Source organism: Lolium perenne, chromosome 2, assembly GCF_019359855.2.
Source record: "Lolium perenne isolate Kyuss_39 chromosome 2, Kyuss_2.0, whole genome shotgun sequence".
Lineage (NCBI taxonomy): Eukaryota > Viridiplantae > Streptophyta > Magnoliopsida > Poales > Poaceae > Lolium > Lolium perenne.
The window spans coordinates 307,984,662-308,008,553 of NC_067245.2; the positions used below are offsets into that span (position 1 = coordinate 307,984,662).

The 23,892-nt window shown below is 51.4% G+C and overlaps 2 protein-coding genes across 3 annotated transcripts; both read right to left on the minus strand.

The window, feature by feature from the left end:
- Positions 1–11,018: 11,018 nt before the first annotated feature.
- Positions 11,019–14,423, minus strand: LOC127336899 (APETALA2-like protein 5). Of its 2 annotated transcripts, none has more exons than XM_051363762.2 (10): positions 13,703–14,423; positions 13,421–13,446; positions 13,265–13,295; positions 13,083–13,167; positions 12,863–13,008; positions 12,694–12,738; positions 12,464–12,558; positions 12,115–12,293; positions 11,939–12,022; positions 11,019–11,828 (listed from the first exon to the last, which is right to left on the minus strand). In XM_051363762.2, the coding sequence occupies exons 1-10, from the start codon at positions 14,128–14,130 to the stop codon at positions 11,493–11,495; spliced, it is 1,455 nt and encodes a 484-aa protein (XP_051219722.1). In that variant the 5' UTR covers positions 14,131–14,423; the 3' UTR covers positions 11,019–11,492. The 2 variants fall into 2 exon arrangements, with proteins under 2 accessions (XP_051219722.1, XP_071682889.1); XM_071826788.1 differs by having other exon boundaries at positions 12,694–12,734; positions 12,859–13,008.
- A 1,462-nt stretch (positions 14,424–15,885) lies between these two features.
- Positions 15,886–19,015, minus strand: LOC139835873 (uncharacterized). Its single transcript, XM_071825763.1, has 4 exons — positions 18,781–19,015; positions 17,827–18,135; positions 16,412–17,566; positions 15,886–16,328 (listed from the first exon to the last, which is right to left on the minus strand). Exons 1-4 carry the CDS (start codon positions 19,013–19,015, stop codon positions 15,886–15,888), a joined length of 2,142 nt encoding a protein of 713 aa, XP_071681864.1.
- Positions 19,016–23,892: the final 4,877 nt, after the last annotated feature.

A 23,892-nucleotide genomic window follows, 5' to 3' on the forward strand; every position in this document is an offset into this window, starting at 1 on the left:
AGAGAAAAATTCGACAACTTCATAAGGATGGCGATGGCAAAAGATATTGGAGAGCCTTTGATCAAATACAAGTTTTTGATCAAATGCTCGGGGGCTACTTTGGAAAAATGAAAATTTTGAGAAAGACAAAATTGAAATGGCGGGAGCCTATGATCAAATACAAGTATTTGCTCATAGCCTCGGGGGCTACTCCCATCGGGAGCGCTGTTCGCGCACCCGAGAGATTTTGACAAAATATGTGATAGGAGGAAATGTAGCGACATAATGTGTGGAGCCTACACCCAAGCACAAGTCCTTGGTTGTAGCCTCGGGGGCTACACCCATCGGGAACACTGTTCGCGTGCCCGATGAAATTATAAAAAAAAAAGAGATAAAAAAAAAGAGAGAGAGGAAAAAGTGAGCATATTTCGAGTTATATACATAACTCTACATATACTCCCATCGGGAGAGCAATATAAGTCATCCGTTGACTCAATAAAATGTGCCATTCCAACAGCCGAATAAGCACTCGACAATATATTCTCAGAACGCCAAAGTTGTGATTAATTTCTGAATACCGCAAATTTGCGAAGGTAAGACCCCAGATCCGTTCTGTGTGGCGTGGCGCCGTCTCTGACGTCGGTTTGCTACTTTTATCCGTATCAACAGATACGAAGAAAAATCCTAACGGACGCGTTAGGTACCCGATAAATATGACTGGGACTCGACAGAATGGTAAGACCTTAAGCGGCACCTGCCGAAGTTTACACCAGTATCCCGAGATCATGTCCAGGGACGTGATCTTGAAATAGGTTTTTACGGATTGCCACTAGAGCAGTTAACTAGTACCTGATCCGTCAGATGAACTAGCCCCAATTACCATTATCCCTCTACAATATAGAAATTCATAAGAAGAAATATAGAGTAGTTGTAAGTTGTCGAGTAAGAATAAACAGTGGAGATTTTCCCTGACTCTGCGATTCAAGCAAAATCTCGGGGGCTACTGACATAGGCATCCCCAATGGGCCTGCCGAAGATAGTACCCTGGGTTTACTGAAGGCCCACGACCCGAAGAATATGAAGATTCGGAAGCCTAAGTTGATATTAAGGAAAGTTAGAATTGTAGTAGAGATGATGTTTGTAATCTTGCGGGATGAGTTGTAAACCCTCTCGGACTCTGTAACTTGTACAACACAAATCCCTCGGCTCCACCTCCTATATAAGGGGGAGTCGAGGGACAAAGAAAGCATCGAATCATTGTCTCTCAAACCCTAGTTTTAATAATCGTCGAGTACTTTTCGGCTGAAACCTTCGAGATCTACTTGCCCTCTACTTCCAACTAAACCCTAGTCTACAACCCGTAGGCATTGACAAGTTAATACCTTGTCAATAGGCTCAAGATAGCCCAAAGCCGACAGAAGAGTTATGCCGATCAGAAGAGAAGGACATGGGAGCCACAAGTCGGAGACATGGTATATCTCAAGGTGAGCCCGATGAAAGGACTTCAGAGATTCGGAGTAAAAGGGAAGTTAAGCCCTAGGTACATCGGACCTTTCAAGATTCTGAGTCAAAACCGAGGGTTAGCTTTTGAATTGGAACTACCGGGGAGGTTATCCCAAGTTCACAACGTATTCCATGTGTCGCAACTCAGGAAATGTTTAAAGACCCCAGATGAGCCAGTATCACATGATGAGCTCGAGTTACAACCAGATTTGACTTACATCGAGAAGCCAGCGAAGATTCTCGAGGAGAACTGGAAACAACTCAGGAATCGAGCTATTAAGTACTGCAAGATACAGTGGAAACATCACCCCGAGAGAGAAGCCACCTGGGAAAAAGAGGAAGACCTGAGGAAAACATACCCCGAGCTCTTCAGGTATTACAACCACAACTTCGGGATGAAGTTTTCTTTAGGGGGGAAAGGCTGTAATATCCCAGGTTTAGAGACGATCGAGGGGTAGATTTTAGAAAGGGATGTGCATTGCATCGTAAATTCTGGGGAAATTTCGCGCTTTTAAAACAAAACTGCATCGAAGGGGGGCAAGTTTCTCTCTCGACACCTTACAGGGTTAGGGTTTCGAGAGTGCGACAAACTTGTATCTCACCTAACTAATTTAGGGTTTTGAGAAGAGAGGAGAGTAAGTGCATTACAACTTAAGTTGCATGATTGAATTCAAAATTAAGTTGCATGATTGAATTCGAACCTAAAGTTGAATTTGAATTTCAAATTCAAACATCAAATTGATATCCCATAATTCAAACTTGAGATAATTCAATAAACAATTATAAGTAATCTAGAATATAAATAGTACAACAATTAGATAAAGCTCATTAAGGAAAATTGGAGCTTTATTGATAATCACACATGATACATTGTCAATTACAATATTCAGAATAGAAATATGAAATATTACAACACATTACACAAATTGGAAAAATAGAAAATGAAAATAAAAGAAAAGTACAAGGTAAGATTCCATCCTAAATACTACAAGGTAATCTTCATTTGATCTTGGACCTGATGATCTTCATGTCCATCTTGATCATTTTCTTGATCCCTGCACACAAACAAAACAAACATAGCATTATGCCAAGTGGCAATGCCACTTGGCAGGTTAGAAATCAAATGAAATGGGAGAGGATATGACCAAAGCTGCCGAGCTGATCAGCTCGCAGCCAAGCCCCAAGCCAGATGCAAAGCATCAGGATACACACACACACAGCCTGCTCACAAGGCTGTGTGCATGGAGCACAGCACACACACAGCTGGTGAGTCACCAACAGGCTGTCAGGCCTTGTTGTCGACCAGAGAAGAAGAAGAAGAAGATCACATAAAAGCCTCCACAGTAAACCCTAGTCAGTCCATCGACAGGACTCCACTGGGTAAGTTCATCAGAAACACAAGAACTCAAGAACAGGAAGAACAGCCACTGCTGTTCAACCTGCTCAAACAGCCACAGCACTTAATCCAGCACCACAAGCTTGCAAGGGGGAGCAGGGCAAGCAAATCAAGCAATCACTGAAGCAATCCTCTACACCAACACCTATTTCTAGGAGCTGGAGTGAGGTATACCAGTAAATCATGAGCAAGCAAGGTTTTGCTCATACTAATCCAGCATATGCACAAGTCACAGAAGCAAAAGAGGGTAGAACCATGTTTGTGTCATCATTTGGCTGTAAAGCCATTTGGTGCAAGCAAATATGGGTAAAGACCATTAGGCAATCATCCTATGGGAACAACAGTTATGCAAATTAATGCATAACTGAAGAAATCCAGCAATAGATGAAGTCACAGCTAGCCTAGCCCACACACTTAACACCTACAGCTATTTATGCCATCAGACTATAGACAATTTCTTGTCTATATACTTTGTCAACATCAAAAGGCCCCTGGAAGTCCAATAGTGGATCAAGCCAGTGAACATCTATTCCATTCCAGGAAGCAATCACAAACCATGGCAAGTCACAGAGAGGGGAGCAACCATGACAGCATCACAAGTGCTGTCAGGGCCACCTCAACCCACAGCCAACACTTCCAGCCATCACATCATCACCCAAGAGGGTTCAGTATGAGCTAGGGTACCCAACCAGTGGTTGGCATCCCTCTAGCTACATCAAATCCATCTATAAGATCATTACTGCTAAACAGTTCACATCATTTATCCATTTAATAAAGCAGGGAAATACAGATAAATGAAACAGACAAAGTAAACAAAGCACCAACATCTTGCCAGTGATCCAAGGGATCACTGCAAGCATCAGTTGATGCTTGAGCAAGCATCAACACACAGCAACACATGTATGTGTGTCACACAGACACAAGGATAAGCATCAGAAAGGCATAGGCAGTATGATGGTAAGCAATCAACATGCACCTGATGATCACTGGATCATCAGAGCCTGCTAGGGCATGCAAGTGCTTGCCACAGACAAGCCTAGCACCAATCCATGGATCATATAAATGAAATAGCCACAGTTAAGCAACAATTGTAGCACAGATAATTATGTAAACAATTTTATGATTGTATCCAGAAGCACATCATCAAGGAATTGATGCATATAGACAACAGTTAAGCCAAGAAGAGCCTACCATGAGCCAGAGTCCAATAATCATCACACAAATAGCACTGGCTCTTGCTAAAAGCAAGGATTGCTCAAAGTAATCACGCTAGGGGCAAGAACCAAGGCTACACATGATTATCCAGTAACAGCAACAGCAGCTGGAGCAACATGGCAAGCCATGAGCATCACAGCATGCTCAGGAGCAAGTATAGAAGCAACACGGAAGAAGGAATAGCATGAACATGAGCATAGGATTAGCCGCACAAGCATAAGCTAGAGAGAGGAGAGCACCAGTACAAGCACAATACTAGAGCTAGGCCATGGCAAGCAGAGCGCAGCAGCAGCACAGCCAGGGGTAGGCGCAACAACTATGATGCAGCACATCGCAACAGCAGCACGGCACACCATGGCATCTCCATGAGGAGAGACAGCCGCAGCTCAGCTAGGAGGCGGAATAGAGAAAGAAGAAGGAGGGGAACACTTACAGGCGAAGCAGATGAGCACAACCATGGCGGCACGGTGGCACACGCCGGGGGAACGGCGGCGCCAGGCCAAGCCGAGCCAGGCCACCACCTTGCCGCAACGCCAGCATCACCACGGCGCCACCATCGCGCCAGGAACGCCGCCAAGCGACGGAGCGCCACGGTTCCGTGCGGCGGTGCGTGCAGATGCGTTGGGGACGAGCGAAGGAGACTACGAGGGCCAAATCGACATGGACCATCGTGTTCGCCGTCGAGCGGCGGTTCTTTTGCGACCAACCGCGCCGCCGGAGCTGGCAGGAGACGGCCGGATTAATTCGGCGACGGCGGGGCGACGCGGGTCGCCAGAGAGACGAGGAGGGGTTAGGGTTTCTGCGCGAGGAAGAGACGAAGGGACGAGTGGGACGACCGAGCCGAACGGGTGGCTCGGGTTCGACCTAACCCGCTGGGCCGCATTGACATGTGGGTCCAGGGGCAAATTAGTCATTTCACATTTTCCAATAAACCAGAAACTTTGAAAATAAATAGAAAATGGTTAAGGGCTCTAAAAAAATAAATAAAAATATGAAAACCACTCAGCATAAAATCCTCTATCATAATAAAATATAAAATGGAATTTATGGAGACAATTAAGAATAAGTCATAATTTGATGAATATTTAATTCATTAAAAATAACCACTCTATTTTTTATGATAAAATAAGTCCATAAATCCTTTTGGACTTTAAAAACACCTTGACAACATTTCAAGGTTGTATTTTACTTTAAATAAAGTATCCCCAAATTATTCTTAGTATTAACCTCTCACATGAAATGATAAGACATCGGAAGGGGGGAACAAACCCTAAAAATGGAATCATGCATCAATGCTTCTTTAACCATTGCCCTTATCGGACAATGATGCTATTTTTTCAGAAACAGAGGACAAGGGTCAGTCCACACCATCCAACTGCAAAACTTTGCAGTGTTCAGGCAAGTTCATCACTTGCTCATGTCATTCGAGTATTTTTACCAAATTACTTGCAAAGTACTATGTTTATCACTATTGCATAAAAACCAAAACCACTATTTTCGTAACTATGAATATGACTATGTGGTGGGCAATGGAACCATGGATTGTGTTGATATGGTGGAGGTTCCATTGCAAGGGTTTATATCCATCTAGGATTAAACAACAAATGTCGTCCAGTGATTCTTGTGCCGTAATATCTGTGTTAACCGTAAGATCTGAAATGGGACGGACTAGTCAATCGTATTTCCACCTCTTGTACATCAACAGATGCGCTTACCGTAGCAGTTGTATCTTGCGGAGCAACTTGAGGGTGGGGATCCCACTCTAATTCCCCACGGTTATGTTGTGCATACCGTAGCAGTTGCGGCTTGCGGAACAACTTGAGGGTGGGGATCCCACTCTAATTCCCCACGGTAATGTGGTCTATGATGGGTTGCAGCTACCGGCGAAGGAGTTTGGTTCGATCCCAGACTGTCATCGTGGTCGGGGTCCGTCCTTAAGTGGTGTAAGTGGACCGACGAGGACCCAGGGTCGGGGTTTGCAACAAAGGGTGGGTGTGCGAGGTAGAGGAGGAATATGATTGGCTATGACCTTATACCGGGCCTCACACCATAGGAAGTGTGGACGGGAAAGCTGCCCGGTTGGCACCAAGGATAAGATCTCTTATGGGTAAAGCAACACACCTCTGCAGAGTGTAAAGAACCGTGACCTGTCACTCCCTGTTCCGGGATATGGAACTGCGAACGCGGCCGGAAAGGAGCTCCATGAAGTTCTAGTAAACCGGTGAAGGCTGACGGACATAGCTCTTTGAAATAAAAACAACCTCTTGAAGAAATGTTTATCAAAACCTGCATTGGTACTAGACTTTCTGGTCTAATATCGTAGCTAGTGCATTAAACACCTCTTATCTATAATGAACTTGTTGAGTACGCTCGTACTCATCCCACTCTTAAATCCCCTGCTTAGATTGTCCAGATAAATGCGGAGGAGGACAACGACAACCCTGAAGGAGCCGAGATCATCGGCTATGAAGAACCAGACCTCTCTGGAGGTGTTGAAGGCGTAGACTACCTTATAGTCTACGGAACCGGGTAGGCTTCCGGAGGAGATCAAGTCTAGAATCACCGAGTAGTAGTAGTAGTAGTAGTATCCGAGCAGTGCGAACTCTTAGTACTTAGCTGCTCGAGGGAATAAATGTACCACTTAGTAAGACTATTGTATTATAAGTTAAGTTGGGTTCGCCTCGAACCCAGGAGTATCCCTCTTAGGACCCAAGAGGAGCTCCAAGATGATATGTATATTATGCTTGTAATAATAAATGAATGAGTTATGGACCTGCTATGTTCTGTTGTACTACTCTGAGGGATGTAATATTTGCGGAATGGTACTTCGTGAATGTTATATCAAAGACTGGCATACTACAACATGCAGTGGTATGCAGGGTCACCACATCCCCCACCACCACCCTCCTCGCCGCCTCCCCCTCCAACCACTTCCCCTCCGCGTCCACCCTCCTCCGCCTGCGCGACAGCAAGGGAGGGTTCGGGTCGCTGCTCCGCGGCCGCGACATCAACGACCGCCGCCTCCGCCATATCAACGGCGAGCGCCGCCTCGAGGAGTGGGAACGAGGGGAGAGGTTGGGATGGTTGGCGTGATGAGTGAGAGAGAGAGGTTGGCGTACGGGGAGAGGTTGGGGATTGGGGTATGTAGTGGGGGACGTGGAAGGGACTGGCCGGTGGCATAGGACCACCAGATACCCCCAGCGTTTTCAGTCTAGTCTCGCTGGCAGTATTAAAATTACCCCCGACGTTTTCAGGCCAATTCGCCGGTGGTAATGGGAGATTCATCTGGGTGCTTTCGGCCCAATTTACCCCTAGCGATTTCAGTCCCAACTCGCCGGCGGTAAGGGGCATATCCCCAGCGACCCCAAACGAACTCGCCGGCGGTAACTTATCGCCCGCCACCTCGAAGCGGACTTGCCAGCGGTAAGAAGTGCGGCTATAAGCCTTTTCCTAGTAGTGATAAGGCAACCATTTTCGACGGGAGTGTTCGATCCGTAATCAGAGCCGGCCATTTGCTCGCAATAGAGCCTGCCTGTGATAGTTGATGCACTCATGCATGATGACAAACGCTGCAAGCTAGCCGTAAGACGCCGGCACTACGGTAGTGGCGGAAGTAATGAATCTTGCTTGGACTTAAAGTCTGAAATGATCAACTCAAGAAGTAGATCTCACCATAAGAGTGAGAGCTCTTGTTTCATATGAGTGATAGGGTACAAAAAAACCAATGGGGTGTCTTTTATAGTTCTGAAGCCCTATTTACGAATAACCAACAATACCTTTGGTACTCAAGTGTGTGTGTGCGGCGGGGGGGGGGGGGGGGGGGGATACAATTTAGTATTGTCTTCTTTGGCCCATGCTCTTGGTCCATGGGGTGAGCACAAAAAGGACTTCATGGCCCTCATGGGCTTCATTCTTCTTTCTGGGATGCTCTATTTTTTCCTCCTTTGACTCCACTGGTTCATCTTATCTTTTATGTTTTGTATTTCTTCTTCTTGGTCTTTGTTTCCGGCGTCGGTCGGTAGCTCGGTGGAGGCACGAGGGGAGTCCCTGAGGTGAAGGTCCGATTTCCATTCTTACAACGCCGACTTTTGAAACAAAAACCACCTTATTCATTGGAATTGATGTAGTATGTTTTATAAACGTGTTTGTGTATCCCGTTGTAGCCACGGACAGCAAGAACATAGTGGACGGCATGCATGGATTGGTTGAACGTATCTGAAGAGAAAAAAAAACATGGTCGACATGCTTCGAACATGCGGCCTAGCCAAATTAAATGAATTCCACCCGTCATGTCAAATAGCGCCTACTTGCCCGTGATGGTTAGCAGAAGGCAGCCATTTCCGGCAGCAGTGCTCTGCAATCAGAAGAGCCAGGCATTTGCTCGCAAGGACGGTCATGCACTCGGCCATTTTACAAGCTAGCTGTAACTGTAAGAGGTCGGCACAATAATGATTATCGTTTCTCCCCCCTGCTCCATGCTATTCCACGACAGTTGATGGATAGTAGAGTTCATGTGCCGCGCGCCCTTGGCCGGTCCTTGCACCGGAAAAGCTAGAAGACATGTAGGTCACGAAGCGCATTGCCTTGATGGTTGCTTCACTTGGACGTCCCTACGTTGGAGTACTAAAGTCTTGAAATGATGCGGAACACACAGCGCATCGTCTTAATTAATCAGGAATTGAGAATAAGTCCCTGTCGCTCAGGATCACCATACTTGGGCAAGTATAATTTCTTGGTATGGAGGCGACGATGGGAGAAGGAAGGAATCTAGGAGCGAGCATCAAAACAAGGCTGACAGCAACGTCGAGGCGCGCCCGACGGCGACGTTTCCCTGAACGCGCATGAACCTGAAACTGAAAGAGAAATGGATGGGTCTAAGCGGACAGAGAGTTATCAGGAGATGGGCGACATGAGTTGGAGTTGAGTTGAGGACAGCAATTGTGCCATGGTGGTTGGACGCAGGACCTGCCATGGCTGCCATTGAGCGAACTGATTCGGAGGAGAGGGAGATAGGGCGGAGCGAGGATGGCGACACGGCGGCGTCGGACCGGTCCACAACAGAGTTGATTCCGAAGCCGGGTTTCACGAATCGGCTTCACCGTCCCATCGTACATGGACCTCCTGGGCCAGCCCACTTTTTTGCAAGCTAAGCCAGGCCCGTACGCGCCATACACATGCTCGCTCTGCCCGCTTGCCAATCCAGGCATGGGCCCCCACCATACCTAGCAGTACAATCTCTCACTACACTCCCGGCTTCAATAATTGCTATGCCCGAATTAGAAACAAGGAATCCTCTTTCTCCGCAGAAATGCTACGGACACTCGAGTGCTACGTAGTATTCCCTCTACTATTTCTTTTTCAGGGAGGTGCCTAGGCTAGGCGGCACATTTTTAAACATCTCCAAGGATATTAAAATGCGAAGAAATAAGGATTTTGTTAGCTCGTCGTGTGTTCCAAGGATCAATTCTGCTTCTGGGGTAGTCCTTTTTCCTGGTCAAAATTGTAAATATTGGAGTGACGTGTTATTCCTTTTTAGGTGGAATATATGCAACTTCTTTTCATGGTACTAGCAGTACACATACTTAAGAGTTTACTAGACAGGTATAAGCAAAAATCATCGAGGTTTACAGCAGGGCAAGCATCGTCGAGGTTAGATCATCTCTACCCCCCCTGCCCCCCATTCGGTGTCACGGAAAGCGCTTTTGCCGGCCGCATGGAGGATGTCGGCGAAGATTGCTGGTGATTGGCGTTTGAGGAACGATCTTCCTTTGTAAAGATGTCGTAGCCAGTGTCACCATACTTCCAGCTTCTCCAAAGCTCCCAATACTTCCAGCTGCCCTCTAGCGGGGGCAGCACGTCCTAGGTGCCGGCGAGCAGGTTGCACACAACTAGATGAATGGTGCTTCTTCTTCTGCCTCTACTTATGTCAATCTCGATATAGTAATAGGGGAGCACCGCAAGGAGGAGGCCATGGTGTGAGGCAAGCAGCACCGCGCGGCCGAGGCGGCCCCCGATGGCGGTCTCAGGGAAGAAGGAGCCTAGGAAACGGTTGTGGAGCTGGAACACCTATCCTGACGTCGGGATGAGAGATGTCATGGAGCTAAGACATTGTTTCGACTTAACCTGCACCTTGCAGAGAACTGCATCATGGGCATCCCTTGCCAACCGTCGAGCAACACCGGTGTGGTCGGTGAGTTGTTTGCCGGCGAAGAGAGACTACTTTGGTTCCCCACACGCTGTCTTTCGGCGGCGGTGTGATCCCCTCCAGTAAGGCGTTTAGGCCGCCTTGGCCTTGTGCTCCTTGGACCGGGCCTCCCTCACACGATGGTTGCCCTAGATCACCGCGCGGCGCTCGACGTCTAATGCCCACATCGCGTTCGTCCAGCTCTATTGTCGCTCCTTCGCACTCCGTGGCTTCTTCACCTCAGATCCATCGACAGTGGGGCAAGGATTTTGGAAGTTGTTCGGCTCCATCTTTGCGGCAAGGGGGGAGGCGAGGGGGCATCAAGGCGAGATGAGGAAATGGCAAACTTCTGATGGAAAATCTTCAGCCTAAGGGTGCGGAAGAAAACGTGTTTGTCAGCCCAAAAATGAGGACTTTTTTTTGACCCCTTCGTGAACTCTGCTATCCCCTCTGTCACGTTCATTTTCTTGGAGGAATCGATGCAAGATCTTAGCATGGTACTACCTTGTAGTACACATATTTAAGATATTGAGTAGAGGTATAGCATTGTCGAGGTTTACAGCTGGGCTAGCATCGACAAGGTTACCAACTAAAGAAACCCACCATGAATATGATCTACATCTACATTCCCTTCAAAAAAAAATATGATCTACATCTACTACAAGTGTAGATATTTTTAAGCTGTTTCATAGTATAGGGCTAAGCGTTGTCGGCCACCAACACGGAGGTGCACGGAGAAAATTTCCGGAACCAATCTCGTCATGGAAGTGAGTGATGCAACATGAGACCAAACAAAATGAGCTGTGATGTGGACACCCTGGGCCATCGCTGTTGGCCATGGTAAGAAAGGCGCCAAACACACACACACTCACACACACACACACCCTCTCAAAGCTAGCCATGATAGCTAGCTACCAATCTCACCCTCATGTACATTGCCCATCCGTGCTCAAATCCATCTCGCTCACCCAATCGAGAAAAGAAAAACAGAGCAAGAAAGAAAACAGCAAATGTTGAAAAGAATAGCATCCAGTAATTCAGTTGGTCTTGTACTGGTGATGGTTGATGATCGCTTGCGGGGCTGAGGAAATTAATTAAACCCCTCTTGCTTAACTGATTTCACCGGCTTGTTCAATGGAACACAAACCTCTGAACGATCAATCGTGGGTCGCCATGGTGTTCTTGATCGTCGCCTCTGGCTAGCAGTCCGGCTACCTAGGTGGGTCTGGCCAGGGAGTGGAACCCGTTCTTCTGCAGCCAGCTGTGGGCTTGCGTAGCGACGTAGGGTGGGAATCGTGATGATGCTGCAGCTGCCGCGGCGGCGACGGCAGCGTTGGACGGTGGCGCCGTCGGCAGGTGAGGTTGAGGCGGCGGCGGCCAGCTCGTGCCGGGCGGCGCGCCGTTGCCCCAGCCACCGTAGTGCAGCCTCTGTTGCTGCTGCTGCTGGTGGTGGTACTGCTGAGGCGGCCAGTGCCCGCCGCCTCCGCCGCTCGCGCCACCGACCGTCAGCGACAGGCCTCCCGCTGTCCCCGGATCGCCGTTGCTGGCGAACTGCCACACACAGTTTTGCACCAGACAGGTCAGTGTTAAGTCGCGCGTACCAAGAACAGGCTGCTAATTCGAGAAAATTCCCTCGAAAATGGCATGGCGAAAGTACCCACTTGGGGATGCCTGGGGCTGAACGGCAGGTGGGAGGCCTGCAGGACGGGAGGGGGCATCTGGTGATGCGTCAAGTTTTGGTCGAACTGCAGAGTAAATTAAGCAGTGTTAGCTTTCCAACACCTGCTGCTATAAACTAGACAGTTGATGCAGCACAGGTAAGTTGCTGCTGGTGTACCTTGGCCTTGGTGCTCCGCGCCGCCGTCTGCCAGTCGAGCTCGAACGCCATGGGGACGCGCTGGTCGGACCCCGCCGTGCCGTCGTCGTCGCCGTCGAGGCTGCCCCGTTTGTTGGAGCCCACCGAGCTCCCCAGTGACAGGTCCAGGTTCTGCTCGCCGTCGTCGCCCGTCGAAGCAGCTGCATATATGGTGACACACACAGAACATCGTCCGTCCGAGATCAGTGATGAACAGCAGGACGAACACATAATCCTTCCTTTCTGGTAAAGTACTCCTCGGCGCGGTGCGTAATTAAGAGACATCCACTAACTAACTACTGAAGTGAAGTGAACTGTAAGTGTAACTAACCTGCTGGCAGCTCGAACTCCTCTGCGTAAGTGCTGGGATCGAAGTTTGTGACGGCGTCCTTGCCGTTGCACTTGATGGCAGCGCGGTCGTAGGACCTGGCCGACAATGTCCAGAGACACGAGACATCAATCAGTTCACCGCCCAACCCCAGCAGCAGAGGTAATAGCAACAATGGTCGCACAGCACAGCACAGCACGGGGTCCAATAATTAAATTGTCGATTTTTACTACCTGGCGGCTTCCTCCTCGGTATCGAACAGGCCCAAGTAGACGTACCTGCGCGAGTTGTTCCATTAGTGAGATGCCAGTTTGAGGGCAACGACAGGAGCAAGCGAGCAGAACAGAGTTTGAATCCAAGCGACTGGGGGAGGAAGAGAGTGATGATGATAGGAGTAGGTACTTCTTGCCGAGGAACTGGCCCATCCTTGCCTCCCATCTGCCGCACTTGTGGAGGGTGACGCCCCTGTACTTGGAGCTGCCGCGCGGGAAGCCGGTGCTCTGGCGCCGGAGCACGTGGACGAACTCCTCCTTGGTCAGATTGCCCATCTGCGCTAAGCACGTTAGGATTCGATTCCACAAACAGAAACACTCTTAGAGAACGGGAACGATCGGTCAATCACCTGCTTGATGTCCTCGTAGTCCTCGAGGCTGAAATTGATGTCGGCCTCCATGCCGCGGAACTTGATCGCCGCCCGATCGTACGCCCTGCGGTTAACAGATGGTAAACAAATGAGAAAAGAAGAGAATTTCTTGGCAGGTATGAATAATCCGATAGGTGGAGAAGTGAAAATCCAATCTTTACCTGGCCGCAGCATGAGCAGTGTCAAATCCTCCTGCAGGTGCAAGGCATTGTGAGGAGGAATCAATCAAGAATAGGATAGACGCCGACGGCCTGCGATTGGCGATTGAGGTCGCCAAGTATGGGCATATGGACAAGATGGAGAAGAAGAAAACTTACCCAAATAGACCTGCTTGCCACAATCCCTGCATTGCGCAAAAGTGAGGATGTGAGAGAGAGAGAAGAGAACAGAGTAGTGCGCGCGCGTGAGAAGAGAGCAGAGGAGAAGAGAGAGAGAGAGAGAGAGAAACAGGAGGAATAAGTTTGATAAGATGTTGCTATGAAAGGCAAAAGGAGCAGAGGCATGGAATGCCCAAAACAAGACGAATCCGATACCAAACCCATCCTCTCTCCCTTCTTCTCAAGTTAGGAAAGGCAAGGAACAGCGGCAACGGAAGTTACCATATGTGCGACTCCCAGCGGCCGGTCCGGCGGTAGAAGGTGACGCCGCGGTACTGCGAGCTGCGGGACCTCGGCCCGCGCCGGCTCTTCTTGTTTGCTGCTGATGCCGCTGCGGCGGCGGGTCCTGCGCCGGCACCGGGTGCTGCCGCAGAAGCGGCGGCCGCGGCGGGTGGGGGAGCGCCGGCGAGGCGGAGCCAGGCGGCGCGGCCGTTGGCCGGGGCGGGGTCGCCGGGGACGGCCGGGGGGAAGAACTGGCGGGTGAACATGGGCTCTTCCGCGGCTGCAGCGGCGGAGGCGTCGTCGCCGTCGTCGGGTATGTCGACGACCGCGGCGGCGGAGGAGGAGGAGGCGCCGGAGTCGTCAACGGACGGGGAGAGCGGCGGCGCGTGCGGCGCGTCGGCGGCCGGCGAGTCATTGAGATCCCACATGGCTGGCTAGCGAGCTGCCGCCTTCCTCCTCCGGTTCTTGCCGTGTCTGTCTGGTGTCTCGGTCGTCCCCCCACCTCTTCTGGCTCCACTGAAGATAACAAGAGAGGGAGGGGGAAGAGAGAGGGAAAGGCAGCAGGCAGCAAGCAGCGTGTTGGCTTGTTGTGGTATGCAAGTACTTTCTCTTTTGCTCCCTCCTTTGAAAAGCCGCTCCTCCTAACCTAGGATAGGAGAGAGCGCACAAGAGAAGAGAAGACGAGGGAAAAAAAGGCAGCGGAGGTCGCTCTCTGATGAGAGGAAGAGGAGGATTATGTTGCGCGCAACGCAACGCAAAGCTTTCTGCTGCAACCCAGCCGCGGCTTTTCTCGCACACACAGCGGCAGCTCCCTCACTCTGCCTGCCTGCCCCGAGGACCATGGAAAAAGATGCGTGGTTGAGCGCGGTTAAAAAATGGGAGCACGAGGCCGAGTAAACAAAGCACAAGACCACATGGCTCATACACGTGATTCCAGTTTTTTTTTTCTTTTACAACCTTGATTGCAGTTTGTTGCGTTAACGTTAAACCTCAGCTGGTCACCCCACCCTGCTGCCGTCCGCGGTCTCGTTCCACGCCTCGATCGGGACCCGCTCCTCCGTCGGAACTTTGCTTCTCGATTTGGGGGCGGCACGGAGGCGAGGGCCAGGGTGCTGCGTGACTTGTGATCTCGGCTTATTCATTCATGAATCTTTTACCATCCTAGTCACGAGTAGATTTCCAACTGTGTGACACCGAAATGACAGTGCGCATTTGCCGTGTTAAAGAATCTCCAGCCACTTGTATAAAAGCGTCTCCTAAACATTTAACCTCCTCCAACCGCGTCCCAATATCTTTTTAATTTGGTGCTACCCAGTACGATTGTTTGACGCTCCGAGCCATCCTGATACACAGGGGACCCTACGGAGGCGTCGGATAGAACGAAAACCCGCAACATTGTTGTAGAGAAGGGTTTTGGAGATTGCACAGCACCAATAGGGCCGGCTGCTCATATATATATAGGCGGACACATGTACAATTACAGGTACAACCCTGAGAAAACACGGGGACCTATATCTATACAATATGTTACTCAACACCCCCCCGCAGTCGAAGGGTCGGCACCGACACACAGACTGGAGCGAAACTCAGGAAAAGTCGTGGATGGCAATCCCTTCGTCATGATATCGGCAAATTGCTGAGACGTCGGTACGTGAAGAACTCGAACGCGACCGAGGGCAACTTGCTCACGAACAAAGTGGATATCCAACTCAATGTGCTTGGTGCGCCGATGATGAACGGGGTTGGCGGAGAGGTAGACAGCCGACACGTTGTCGCAGAAGACCACCGTAGCCTTGTCAACAGGACAAGATAGCTCGGACAGAAGCTGACGGAGCCATGTGCACTCAGCCACAGCGTTGGCCACGGCGCGGTACTCGGCCTCGGCTTGGAGCGGGACACGGTGGGCGCCTCTTGGAGGACCAAGAGACAAGCGACGAGCCGAGGTAGACACGATGGCCGCCGGGTGGAGCGGCGCGTATCCGGGCAACCCGCCCAGTCCGCGTCAGAGTAGGCGACAAGGTCAGTCGACGTCGAGGGCGAAGCATGCAATGTCAAGCCGTAGCCCATGGTACCGCAGACGTAGCGGAGAATCCGCTTCACCGCGGCCCAATGAACATCCCGAGGAGCATGCATATGCAAGCACACTGTTGCACGGCGTCATCGGAGCTCCGGTCGCGTCGTTGTCAAGTACCGAAGGGCACCGACGATGGAGCGATAGAACGGCGCGCGTCGGACGCCGGCGACCCATCGCCGGCGGAAAGCTTGGCCTTCGTGTCGACGGGAGTAGGCGCGGGGTTGCAGTTAAGCATCCCAGCACGCTCGAGGAGCTCGTGAGCATACTTCCGCTGATGGAGGAAGAACCCGTCCGCACGTCGGACAACCTCGATGCCGAGGAAGTAGTGAAGCGGGCCAAGATCCTTCAACGCGAACTCAGCGCGAAGGCGGTCGGTGAGCTGTCGAAGAAGAGCAGCGGTGGATGCCGTCAGAATGATGTCGTCGACGTACAGCAGCAGGTATGCCATGTCGTTGCCGGTCCGGTAGACAAACAGGGACGCATCGGAACGCGTGGAGCGGAAGCCCAGCTGATGCAGGAAGCCGGCGATGCGCTGGTACCAGGCGCGGGGCGCTGTTCGATCCATACAGAGACCGAGAGAGCAAGCACACGTCATCGGGGCGCTCGGGGTCGACGAAGCCGATGGGTTGGCCGACAAGACACCCGTTCCTGCAGATGGCCATGAAGGAAGGCGTTGGAGACGTCCATCTGATGCACGGGCCACGCACGAGACGCGGCGAGGTGCAGCACCGTGCGGATAGTGCCCGGTTTGACAACCGGGGCAAACGTATCCGTGAAGTCAACACCAGCGCGCTGCCGAAAGCCGCGCACCACCCAGCGCGCCTTGTAGCGCTCAAGAGTACCGTCGGAGCCGAGCTTGTGCTTGAAGACCCATTTGCCGGTGATGACATTGGCGCGAGGGGGCCGGGGAACGAGCTCCCAGGTCCTATTACGCTGAAGCGCGTCGTACTCCTCCTGCATGGCGGCGCGCCAATGCGGGTCGCGCAAGGCAGCGCGAGCCGAGGTGGGCACCGGCGAAGGGGCGGTCGCCGAGCCGGCGGGAGAGCCGGTCTGACCGGCCTGGTGACCAGACTGGCCGGTCGACGGTCCGGTCTGACCGGGCGCTTGGCCGGGTCGGCCGGTGGAGGCGCCGCCGTCGTGTGGCAATATGTTGCCGCCGCCCGAAGGCCGACGCATGAGACGGAGAAGCCGCGCAGACATACCGGTCGGCGGGGTAGCGTGTAGACGGCCGCCGTACGCCGCGCGGGCGCGGGTGAGCATGGGCTCGGGAACCGCAGCGACGGGTGGCGAGGCAGACGACGAAGAGGCGGCCGCCGCGGCGATGGCGCCGCGGACGAGGGCGCCGCGGCGAGGGCGCCGCGGGCGAGGGCGCCGCAGCGACGGGGCGCCGCGGGCGAGGGCGCCGCGCGGCGAAGGCGCCGCGACGGCCGCCGCTGGGCGAAGGCGCCGCAGGGCGACGCGCCGCGGGGCGAGGGCGCCGCAGCGACGGGGCGCCGCGGGCGACGGGGCCGCCGGCGGGCGAGGGCGCGCCGGCGACGGGGGCGCGCGCGGCGAGGGCGCGCCGGGCGACGCAGGGACGGGGGCGCCGCGGGCGCGCGGACGCCGAGGGACCAGGCGGGGGCCACCGCAGTCAGGCGTCGGCGCGCGGCCGCAGAGGGCCGCAGCGCCGGGGACGCCGAGGGACCCGGCGGGGCCGGCACCGGGGGGGCCACCGCGGTCGGTCGTCGGCGCGCGGCCGCAGGAGGGCCAGCGGGCGCCGGGAGCGTCGTCGGAGGTGTCGCCATGAGTCCCTGCTGAAACGGAAAAACCAACTCGTCAAAGTACACGTGCCGGGAAGTGATGACACGATGAGAGACCGGGTCGTAACAGCGGTAACCCTTGGTGTTGGCGGGGTAGCCGAGAAACACACAAGGGAGGGAGCGCGGCGCAAGCTTATGCGCGGCGGTGGCAGCGGTGTTGGGAAAACACCGGCAGCCGAAGATGCGGAGGTCATCATAGGTAGGCGGCGCACCGTAAAGGAGATGATGCGGCGTGTAGGACCAACGCACACGACACGGGCGGATGTTGACGAGGAGAGTCGCCGTGGCAAGGGCATCCGGCCAGAATCGCGGGGGCATGGAGGCATGGAACAGAAGGGTGCGGACGCAGTCGTTGAGGGTACGAAGCATCCGTTCGGCACGGCCATTCTGTGAAGAAGTGTATGGACACGTGAGGCGGAAGATGGTGCCGTGGGTGGCGAGAAGTGAGCGAATGGTGATGTTGTCGAACTCCTTGCCGTTGTCGGTCTGTAAAGCGTGAATGGAGCGACCAAACTGAGTGGAGACGAACGCGAAGAAGGCGGTGAGGGTGGTGGCAACATCTGACTTACGACGAAGTGGAAAAGTCCATACAAAATGCGAGTAATCATCAAGAATCACAAGATAATAATTATAACCAGAGTTACTCGGGACCGGCGAGGTCCATACATCACTATGAATGAGTTGAAAGGGAAAAGACGCGACTGTGGAGGACGAACTAAACGGAAGACGAACATGTTTGCCTAGACGACATGCTTCACAAGAGTGAGCATCCGTTTTATTACAAGTGAAGGAGAAGCCTTGCATTATTTGACGCAGAGTGGCGGAGCTAGGATGGCCAAGACGGGCGTGCCAAAGGTCGACACCGGCGGAGAGGGCGAACGGACGGCCGGTGGTGGTGGAGGCCGCGCCAACGGGGTAGAGATCGCCGGGGCTGTCACATCGGTGGAGGAGCATCCGGGTACGACCATCCTTGACAGAGAAACCAAAAGCGTCAAATTCCACAGTCACAGGGTTATCACGACAGAAAGATTTAACAGAAACAAGGTTTTTGATCAAGTCAGGAGAAACGAGAACATTATGGAGAGAGAGGGGAGTGGAGGCGGAAGGAAAAGAGGCAGAACCAGTGTGAGTAATAGGAAGAGCATGACCGTTGCCAACGATGATGCGAGAAGAAGTGGAAGCGGGTGTGGAAAAGGAGAGGTTACCGGGATGCGCCGCCATATGCGCGGAAGCGCCGGTGTCCATGAACCAGTCGCCACCGCCACCATACGCCCCAGCGGAGGGGGCGCTCTGGAGGGCGGTCAGGAGCGCGGGATCCCACGGGGTCGCACCCGGAGGGGCGGCGTAGGCCGGGGCAGGCTGGGGCGCCGCGTAGAACGCCTGGTGGGAGGCTGGACGCGGCCCCATAATGCCCGGGTAGGGGGCGCGCGGCACGGGCATGGAGTAGGCGTGAACAACCCCGGTCCACGGGTTATGACCGGCAGTCCATGGCGGAGGGGCGGTGTACTGCGCGGGACGAGGCGCGGGGGCGGCGGCATTGGCGCCACCGTTGCCACCGCCACGGCGACGACGGCCACGGCGGCCACCACCAGGAGGAGCCGGCTGGCCGGTCCAGGGGCCGGTCTGGCCGGCCGGGCGCCAGCGTGCCCGGTCCAGGGGCCGGTCCGGCCGGGCCTGGTGACCGGTCCGACCGGGCGGCGGGCGGCGGCGGGAAGCCCGGCGGCGGACCTGTGGGGCGAGGCGCAGGGGCGCGGGGCGCAGGAGTCTGGGCGCCGCGGGAGAAGCCAGCGGCGAAGGCGGTGTGGGCCGCCCGAGCCCGGAGGTGCTTGAGGCGGCGCTCCTCGAGACGCAGGTACGCCACGGCCTGCTCGAAGGTGGGCGTGGTGAGGAGCGTGAGGTTGGAGGCGGCGTTGCTGAGATCCTCGCCGAGACCCGCCGACAGGGTGGAGAGCATGATCTTGTCATCGATCGGGAACTCCAAGTCGCGGAGCTCATCGGAGAGACTCTTCAGCTTGAGGGCGTAGTCATCGAGGGACAGGTCGTTCTGGTGGGTGCCGAAGAACTCCTGTTGGAGGAAGGTGACCCGCTGGATTTTGTTGTCGGTGAAGAGGCCGGTGATCTTGTCCCAGACCGTGTGGGCGGAGTCGCCGTCGCGGACGACAGTGCGGAAGATGTCGTTAGAGACGGTCTGGTAGAACCAGCGGATGATGGTGGCGTCGATGGCGAGCCACTCAGGGTCATGCGGCATGGCGAGGAGGTCGATGGTGCCGTCGACGTGATCAAGGAGATCATACTCGCGGAAGAGCAGCCCGAAGTACGTCTTCCACGGGAAGAAGTTGGCAGCGGTGGTGGAGAGCTTCAGCGGCACGCGATCGGCGATGGGGATGTCGCGGATGACGGCGACGGAGGGGCCGGCGAAGGGGTTGCTGCTGCCGGAGCCGGAGGATGAGTCGAAGCGCGCCATGGCGGAGGCGGTGGTGGTGGGGAGGGCCGGCGGCGCCCTAGATGAGAAGGGCGGCGGCTAGGGTTGGAAGTGGGGAGGGCCGGCGGCGCCCGAGAGAGGAGGGGGCGGCGGCTAGGGTGGATGGCGGAAGCGGAGGTGGTGGGGAGGGCCGGCGGCGCCCTAGAGGAGGGCGGCGGCTAGGGTTGGGAAGGGCCGGCGGCGCCCTAAGGAGGAGGAGGGGCGGCGGCTAGGGCAGGACCCGAAGGGTCTCTGATACCATGTAGAGAAGGGTTTTGGAGATTGCACAGCACCAATAGGGCCGGCTGCTCATATATATATAGGCGGACACATGTACAATTACAGGTACAACCCTGAGAAAACACGGGGACCTATATCTATACAATATGTTACTCAACAATTGTTAGCAATAGAAAATAATTTGATCCACCCCCTCTAATTCCCTCTTGCCGAGCGACTACTCGTTTCTCCCTCCCATCGCAGTACCACCTGAGTGGTCTTACACCAAAAGTGATCTTTCCGTAGATTCGATAAACATAGGGTCTCTACAAAAAAAAAAGCTTTAGTACTATAATCACCAACTTCAAAAATAGACCGGATGACATTCTTATTAAAGGCTACATAAGATACAGAAGTTTGCTTGACCATTATCCCCACAATGGTTTACTACCATGGTTGGTTTTATATACTTCTTATGTGCGGCCTAGTGATATGAATAGAAGAGCGGTAGATTTATCATCTCAGGGAGGTTTAATTGATTTTACTATTTATTAGGCTTGGAAATTTTTAGATAAAATTGCTCATTATAGAGAAACTTGGTCCTTTTATATAGGAGACGACGACAAGTTTTGTTGTCGTCAACCGCCTCATGGGTGGGATGACTACCTCAATAAAAGTTGTCCAAAGCATAGGTAACTTATTGTTTTAACCCATCTAAATTCACATGATTTATAGTTGTAAGCATAATAACGGTTGTACTTTTTGACTGATTCATAGGCCCGAGAGAACTTGCGGTGTTGGATTTTTTATTTTTGATAATGGGCGCTTTATTACTTTGAAAAGAAATTACACATTTACACCCAACCTCTGCAAGGCTAAGATGCACACAACTGTTCAAAAGTCTCAAACATCCCAATATGAAAGCAAAAAAGGTGAATTACATACAAATCATAAGCAATTGTAGAACGCTTAGGATGAAAGTGGTGGTCCAATCCTTAAATTATGTTGCCACCATGTAGGGAAAAAGTATCCCTCGCCGTATCCTCCATCAACCGTGTACATACCTACGTAAAGAGGACGCGGTCCTCCACCCTTTGCAGCGCATACCACGAACGGAGAATAGCGGTACATCTGTAAATAACATGTAAGAGAGAGCAATTCTTATCATTAAAAACTTTGTCATTTCTGTATAGCCATAGCGACCATATAACGGCAAGCGCTCTCACCCTAATAAGCGTTCTAAACCTGTGATCAATATCATGAAGCCAATTACCAAAGATATTAGCCACACTAGTCAAGGGATACAGATCAGAAGCAACTAGAATGCATGACCATATAGATATGACAAAGCGGCACCAGAAGAACAATTATTTAATCGTCTCGTTGTGATGATAGAATACACTGTCTACTCCCAAGTCAATTGGGTTTCACAAGATTATCTTTGTTTAGGATTACCCCTCGATGTAAATACCAGCCAAAAATCATAATTTTTAGCGGAATTTTCATCTTCTAAAACTTCTTGTTTTTATCAACTGGCATTTCAGGTTGGATGATTGCATTGTACAGTGAACTTAGTGTGAACTTTTTGTTGGTTTGTAAGTTCCAACGAAATTTAGTTGGTCCTTCAGACAATTGAATGGATTCCAAATGAAGCAATAATGCATTCCGTATAAATCTCGTCTAACTGTCATAGACGATGGTGAGGTCATCATTACTAAAGCAATGATATCACTTTTGCGACGAACAATACTATATAACGTCGGATATTGTTCAGAGATAGAACTATTCCCTAACCAGAAATCCTCCCAGAACCGTATCTGCGATCCATCCTTAATGGAGAAAGTACCATATCTGAAGAAAAACTTCATCGTAGCCATTAAGCCAGCCTAGAAATGCGAGTCTCCTATTTCCGAACGATTTGGGATAACGCTTTCTTGCCAATGTACTTTCTCGTAACAAGGGTCTGTCATGTGCCATCTTCGGTTAACAGCTTGAAAAGTCACTTACCTAATAAGCCCGAGTTTTTGACCTCAAGGTCATGAACCCCCAACCCACCCATATCTTTGGGTCGGCATACAACATTCCACTTAACTAGTTGATACTTCTTTTTTTCACTATCCCCTTGCCAAAAAAATCTCAATCTATAATAATTGAGCTTGTGTAATACATCTTTTGCAAAAGTAAGAAGGATATCATATACAATACCATATTGGTGAGTACTGAATTAATGAGTACCAGTCTTCCTCCCAGGGATAGCACTTTACCTTTCTAACTACTAAGACGTTTCTGAATTATTTCCTTGAGGGATCACCCCTTCAATTTGGCCATCAGATTTAGCTCGGTCGATCAAAATGGCAAGCATATCAGCCACAATATTGAATAAAAGTGGTGATAGAGGGTCACCTTGGCGCAAACCTTTTCTTGTCTGGAAAAACATCCCATGTCATCATTAACACGGATCGCAACGCTTTCTCCAAACACAAAATCATTGATCAAAGCTCTCCACTAAGGTGAAAAACCTTTCATCCTGAGTGTCTGATGAAGTAAGACCACTTAACTTTATATAAGCCTTCTCGAAATCAAGTTTTAAAATAACCCCATTCATCTTTTTGGTGTGCAGTTCATGAACTGCCTCATGTAGGACCACTACCCTATCTAGGATATTACGTCCTTTCATGAATGCATTCTGTGACGATCTCACCACATGATCAGCCAAGTATTCAGTCTAATGGTGGAAACTTTTGTGAATATCTTGAAACTCACGTTTAAGAGGCAGATAGGTCTATATTGTTGAATCCTTTCTGCCTCCTTAACCTTAGGTAACAAGATAACCTCACCAAAATTTAGACGGAATAACTTCAACTGTCCAGCATGTAAAACACTGAACATCTGCATAAGGTTCGATTTAATGGTGTCCCAAAAATTCTGATAGAATTCAGCAAGGGAACCATCTGAACCCAGGGCTTTGTTATGTTCCTTTGGAAAATAGCTTTATTAACCTCCTCCTCTGAATAAGGAACCGTTAATATAGCATTCTCCTCCGGAGACACTTGGGGCATGTCGGCTATTTGAGATTCATCCAGAGAGAAAGAACTCTCATCTGATGGACCAAATAGACCCTTGTAATAATTAGTAATATAAGATTTGAGTTGTTCATGGCCTTCAATTAACCCCTCATCTTGTACTAGAGATTCAATATGTTTTTTCTTGTGATGGTCGTTAGCAGTCCCATGTAAATATCTACTATTTGAATCTCCTTCTAAAATGAAGTGCGCTTTTGAACGCTGGTACCATTTCAACTCTTCTTCCCAAAGAAGACTCGCTAATTGAGCATTGGATTGATTTTTTTAATTCCAATGGCTCGTTAGCGGTCTAACTTCGGTGAACGCCTCCAGCATATCAATTATAGTTAATTATCGAAGCTTGTGTTTTTTAAGAATACTAGTTGTGTGGCTAGCCCAACCAATAAGGTGTTTGCGTAGAGCATGCATCTTTTCATTCCACCTTACTATCGGGTTGTTGCCAGATACTAGTCTTTCCCATACATTCTTAACCATGTCGTGAAAAACATCCCGCTATAGCTAGCCAAGTTTAAACTTGAACTGGCATTTAGACAACGGTCTTGGGTTTAGTAGTT

Excerpts from the sequence above, each read along its gene's own strand:
- LOC139835873 (XM_071825763.1), bottom strand. The coding sequence starts at position 19,015 with ATGCCCGTGCCGCGCGCCCCCTACCCGGGCATTATGGGGCCGCGTCCA. Across the intron at positions 17,567-17,826 it reads CGTCAACATCCGCCCGTGTC|GGACTCATGGCGACACCTCC; the intron begins GTGTGCGTTGGT and ends CCGTTTCAGCAG. Across the intron at positions 16,329-16,411 it reads TCTGCAGGAACGGGTGTCTT|CGCCCCGCGCCTGGTACCAG; the intron begins GTCGGCCAACCC and ends TGGATCGAACAG.
- LOC127336899 (XM_051363762.2), bottom strand. The coding sequence starts at position 14,130 with ATGTGGGATCTCAATGACTCGCCGGCCGCCGACGCGCCGCACGCGCCG. Across the intron at positions 12,559-12,693 it reads ACCGAGGAGGAAGCCGCCAG|GTCCTACGACCGCGCTGCCA; the intron begins GTAGTAAAAATC and ends ATTGTCGGCCAG. Across the intron at positions 12,294-12,463 it reads GGAGTTCGAGCTGCCAGCAG|CTGCTTCGACGGGCGACGAC; the intron begins GTTAGTTACACT and ends CCATATATGCAG.